The sequence below is a fragment of the Lactuca sativa genome, chromosome 8, assembly GCF_002870075.4.
Source record: "Lactuca sativa cultivar Salinas chromosome 8, Lsat_Salinas_v11, whole genome shotgun sequence".
NCBI lineage: Eukaryota > Viridiplantae > Streptophyta > Magnoliopsida > Asterales > Asteraceae > Lactuca > Lactuca sativa.
The window spans coordinates 182,374,140-182,380,205 of NC_056630.2; the positions used below are offsets into that span (position 1 = coordinate 182,374,140).

Below are 6,066 nucleotides of genomic sequence, written 5' to 3' on the forward strand. Positions count from 1 at the left end.
CTTGGCCCTTTACAATTGTTTGTTTTTTGGAAGATTTCTGACTTAAAAACTGTTGCGCGTGTGCTGCATGACGCAGCATTTAACCCTCTGTTTCAAACTTCTTCACGCCTTACTTTAACTTATTGTAGCAGTCTGCAGAGGTTAAAAAACAAACAGACTTTTTATTATATGTTGTAGCTGTTTGGTCCCCCTCTTCTGTTAAGGGTTACAGATAGCAGAAATGATCCGCAGACTTCAAGCATTTTAGCTTCGAAAAAACAAACACCTAACTATTGATCAAGCTTCATAATTGTTCTATTTTGTGAAAAAAAGGACTCTCTCTCTCTCTCTCTCTCTCTCTCTCTCTCTCTCTCTCTCTCTCTCTCTCTCTCTCTCTCTCTCTCTCTCTCTCTCTCTCTCTCAATGTATTTTATTTAATTACCCATCATTACCAAAATAGGAACATGTTTATACTTTTTGCCAATAATAAGTAACATGAAAACTATAGTTTGTTGTAATACATATTTACATATAAATGTAACAACATATTTATAAAAAATTCCCATAATAACAATGTGTTTATATTTTCTTCAGAAATAACATTATGTATCAAAATAAAATACATTGACCATATAAGTAGATACAAGCGAAATATAAGTATGTTTGTATTAAGAGTAGGAAAATACAAAATACATTGCTAGTATGGGTGAAAAGTAAAAATACAAACAAAATTATTGGTAAATAGTAAAGTATATAGCCTATATCGGTAACAAGAGCAAAATAAGTTACTATTTTCTACAATTTTTCCATGTGAAATAAAGTTTTATAACAACACAACAAAGAAAAAAAATAGAAAAGGTTATCATTTAAACAAAATTGAAAGTTGAGAATTTGATTTGAAAAAAAAAAAAAAACGAGGTGTATACTATATAGATAAATAAGTATAAAACTTGATTCCTATTTAATAATACTAAAAGAAACTAATAATAATTGTAGAGTAGAAATACTAGTGCAAAAATCCAAAAAGTCACTTATTTTCATATTCTTTGAATCTTTTGTCCTCCATCTTTGACTATTTTTCATATACAAGTTTCATTATTTTGAAGAATCTTTGAACAAAACTTAGCCAAAAGTCATATAAATTATATTCTAACTTCATACATCGTAAATATATTAAAAAAATAAATACAGATCTCTTTAAGTTCAAAGACAGGTATGCAAATGAACCAAAAGAAAGATTTCATATACTTTTCACATCAAAGACATAAAGGGCCCACAACTACAAACATAAACATCAAACTCAAGACAAAATCCCTTCAATCACTCCAAAACTTCACATTTTCATCTCTTTGTAGCTCCTTTTAACGATTTCCCATGTTCCCCCAAAATCAAATCATACCAAAAGCAACAACGTATATTCATTTACTTATGTATTATAACATTATTCTTTCCATTTTTTTCAGTTACATCATTATATTTCGAAAATCTATCCAATATTTTGTAAAATCCAGTAAAATTTGTTTTGTATTTAAATAGATACCTTTTTCAAAACACGCTTTTGTAATAGAAAGAAATGGAAGCATGATGTTATAATAAAATAAACCAATGAAAATACGTTGCTATTTCTAGCATTTAACCCAAAAAAAAAAATCAAAATGAAACCATGGCTGGTAGTATGAACATCTTTATCGCAACTATTTTATGTTGCAAAATCAACCCATGCATTTCTGTATGCTAACTAAACATCAATTTCTTCTGTCACCTGCTAAAACTGTTATTGTTATTGTTACTGTTATTGTTTGACCGAGTCAACAACGAAAGAATCTCCAAAAACGGAGGCCTTTTTGAAGGAATATTATTCCAACATTTGTTCATTAAAGACCGGAGATTTTGAGGACAATCTTTCGGTATATCGGGTCTAAGCCCACACGCGGCGATCCCCACCGCAGCTTGTACGGGCGAGAGCGCGGAGTATGCCGCCTCCCCAGTCACCATTTCCCAAACCACCATTCCAAAACTAAACACATTGCTCATCCATGTCTCCGTGACCGTTTCCGGGTCCCCCGCAATTATCTGTAAAAAAAAATTGTTTTTATTTTGTGGGTCCCGCATCACGGAATAAAACGGTATAAAAATAATAGTTTTTTTTTTGTTTTTTGAATTTGTTAGTGGAGGGCATCATTGGAAACTAATTTGATGGAACTTGTGTCATTAATTGGATGCATTTGTTATCAAGTGAAATGATGCAAGTGGTTTAATAAAGCCAAAAGTTAAGCAAGAGTGATAATAATGTCTAATATGGTCACCTAATGATGTTGAAATTTTTGTTACTTTTTTTATTTAATCTTATATATGGTTGTTTCTTTTTAACTTAATACAGAAAGAACGACTTAACAGATTAACAAGAGTAAAGAAAACTAACCTCGGGAGCAAGCCAACGGTAGCCATCCATTTCATAATCCATAGTCTCACCCACACTTTTACAAGCCCCAACAATGCCCATATCACCTAAACATGCGTTCAAGTTTTTATCCAATAAAATTCGTTGCGTGTTAAGATCTCTATACGCAACACCATGATCATTCATGAACTTCATCCCTTCCGCAACATCTAAAGCAATTCGTATAATCTCTTTCGTTTGAATCTTTTTGTTTTTAACCATGATTCGATCATGAACCGATCCACCCTCCATCAACTTAGTCACAACACATAAACCATGAACATCATCGATACATACACCATAAAATTGTAAAATGTTTTTATGCCCACATGTCATTAACTCTAGAAGATCTTTTCGGATTTCAAATTGGTATGAATTACCCTTTTCACATCCTTTTAGCTTCTCGATCCCGACTTTTTTACCTTTGTATGTTCCTTTAAATCTACCGGATCCAATTTGATCAATGAACTCTAAACTATCGGGGTTTAATAACCATTTTTTGATCTCATCGACCCCGGATTGAACTGTTTGCCACTCATCAACGGATATTACTATTGATGATTTGGGTAGAGGTAATTCTAGTTTCAATTTTGATGAACTTGGAGTCAAAGTTTCGACCCCATTTTGGTAATTTTGGGTGTTGGAATCGTCTTCGGGTTCACCAAACTCTTTTCCCTTTGTACCCTCTTCTTGACACCCACAAAGCCCAAATGGGAGCTTCATAGAATTTGTTTTATTCGGCTTTTTTAAAGCTGATTTCAAAGCGGTTTCTATCCGGGATTTGAATGTTTTCTCTTGCTCTGGTTGGATTGGAATCGAAAGAAGAATGACTCCTAATGTGAACCCTTTTTTCTCAAAGATCTGTATCTTCTTGCAAGAAATTGATAACGTATCTAGTGCTCCCGACATGGTTGGCCATGAAAGTGATGAATTGCAGGCGAAAGTGAGCTTGAAAACAGATCCTTGAGGTTCTTCGTCTGAAAGTTCTTGTATCATTATAGCTGGGAGGTCATCAGCTGATGCTTGTTCTATCAATCTAACATGTAAGAACACATCCTTCATTTCGAATCCTGCTTGTGCATAACTGTCGGATACATCACCATGAACATGATTTTATAGTTTTTAATCAGATTTAGCAAAAAAACAGAGATTAAAGAAGGTAAAGCAATGATGGGTGTTACGAAAATTTGAATTTACAAAGCCCTAAGATTAGATGTTTGTTGATAGAGTAAAGACCTGAGAGGTAGAGAATCATAATGCTTCCGGATATTGGAAACGAGCTTCTCGGGGAGTTGACTTCCGGGATAAAGCTGAGTCAAATTCCGAACGACGCTTCCCCAGACATGTTTCCGGGAACTATCGATCCGGGTCGGATTCGAATCTCGGGCCGGGTCGAGATTCAAAGAGTTCTTGAGAGACGCAATGGCTTCTGATACATTGCGGCTGAGTTTCTGAAACTTCTTCTGCATCATGGAACTGTCTTTAAGAGAACCACCGGCGGAAGCGGAGGGGGAGGAGGAAGATGAAGAGGTATCAACGGCGGCGGTTGAAGATTCCGATCTGTCTCCGGTTCGCATGAGACCTTGCTCCACCATGTCTTCATCAGTGCTCGTACGGCTAGACCAGCATTCAAGAGCAGCTGCCATGGCTGATTACGACTTGGTAGCCCCAAAATGTTAAACAATAACAAATTTGCTGAATGGGGTCTGGGTATTATGGCTCTCAGATCAGTTGCTCACATTTTGATTCTGACATGAAGAGAGAGAAAGTAAGAGGCGTAGTAGCTTTGCTGGGAAGGGGAGGTAAATAAGTGTGTACTGTTGGGAGTAACAATCTTACCTATCCTCTTTCGTCATCTTTAGTCATGTTTTTTTTCTTTTCTTTTTCTTATTATCCTTTTCAAACTTGTTGAGTTTTTTAACCAAAAATTTGAATTGAAACCTAAATATGTTAGAGTTTTTTAACCAAAAAATTGAATTGAAACCTAAATAGGTTGGAACCGAGTAATGGTGTTGTATTTAATTTGGTTATCCTGATTCTAGGGGCGAACGTAGGAATATATAGTAGGTGTTGTCGATATAGAAGAAATAGGTAAAAAAAATCAAAAACTCGAAAAAAATTTCACTATGGACAGAAAAAGAAGGTGTTGCTGGTACCACACCGGGACACCTACTAGGTCCGCCCCTGCCTGATTCATTATTTTAGTTTTTGGTTCCGATCTAATTCGGGTTGGTTCGGTTCCGATATCATTTTAGATAACACACTTGATAGTAGAACGGAACCGGAACTGATTGGAACCGGAAAGTGGTATTTAGTCCGTTTCTCGGTTCCATGTTTACTCCTTAACCAGTTTTTGGTTTTTTCTGCAAAGGGCTCAGCAAAAACCGTGTTAAAGGCTTGGCATGTCGAATTTGAGCACCACACACAGAAGAAAATTGTCATGACCCCTCTCTATTTTTTTTTCCCATATATAAATATCTAAATTTAAAAATTTTGTATATTCTCTATTCTTTATTGCTTGTAATATCTAAATTTAAAATTTTTACCAACTTCAAATGAAGGAATTATGACAGTTTAAAGAAAAAAACACGTTATTCGGATACATATTGATTGAATTACACCCCATAACATAGGGTATCAAATCTGAATTATTTTCTATTCCAGCACTATGCACAATTTGTTGTTTTCTTTAAAATGTCATAATTCTTTCGTTTGAAGTTGGAATGACAAGATTTACTTCAACGTGTATTTAATTGTTTGTAGTTCATTTTAAACTACATAAACGTCTTTGGTTCCATATTCATCGAGTTATAAGCCCCATGACATTGGATTTTTTTAGTTGAACTGTATTATGTTTCGGTACTATGCAAAATCTGTCTTTTTTTTTTTAAATTGTCATAACTCTTTCGTTTGAAGTCGAAATGTAACACCTATTTTTCAAAGTTGATCGGTTGAAAACTTTAAGGGGTCAAAGATATGGTTTTTGAGGAAAACCTTATCTCACGACGTGGTGTACGGAGTGCCACGACGTGGCATGACACTTATGTATCTCGTGTTCTGATTAACACTACGACATGACAAGGTGACGACCACAACGTGGCAGCTGCTGTAGAGCAGGCCCATGATTCTTAGGGTTTCTTCCATATTTAAGCACCTAATCTCAACAATTTAGGCATTCTCTCCAGCCTCCAACCCTTCAACACGAAACCGTACCCTCCATGCATGTTTGAGAGCCTATTTTCTTGACTTAGAGCATATTCTTTGGACTTTAATTAGTAAAACTTGAGGAAGTAGGAAGTTCACTTTGGTGCAAGGAAGCAAGGAGCTGGTTTGAATCCATCATTATCTTCTGATTTTTGAGCTATTTGAGGTCTAAAGTTCATACCTTGGCATTTCATCTTTTAGATTCAGTTTTGGGATCATTTTTGGGTAGTTTTGGTCCCTTCCATGGATGCTCTTAGAGTTTGAGGAACTCCAGAGCTTGTATGGTCCTCTTATGGTCTCTAAGCTTTTGATGATTGAGAAAAGAGCCATGTTTGGAATCATCTTGTGTCCATGCACAAGTTTGGGTCACAATAAAGACTTATTAGATATAGAATTGTAGATCTTGCCTTGTGGTGGAGTCCTAATGGATAAAGTTGGAAACT

At 35.4% G+C, this 6,066-nt stretch overlaps 1 protein-coding gene across 1 annotated transcript; it reads right to left on the reverse strand.

Moving 5' to 3' along the window:
* Positions 1-1,647: 1,647 nt before the first annotated feature.
* On the reverse strand, positions 1,648-4,220 carry LOC111881776 (serine/threonine-protein kinase STY46). Its single transcript, XM_023878170.3, has 3 exons — positions 3,656-4,220; positions 2,402-3,503; positions 1,648-2,052 (listed from the first exon to the last, which is right to left on the reverse strand). Exons 1-3 carry the CDS (start codon positions 4,063-4,065, stop codon positions 1,738-1,740), a joined length of 1,827 nt encoding a protein of 608 aa, XP_023733938.1. The 5' UTR covers positions 4,066-4,220; the 3' UTR covers positions 1,648-1,737.
* Positions 4,221-6,066: the final 1,846 nt, after the last annotated feature.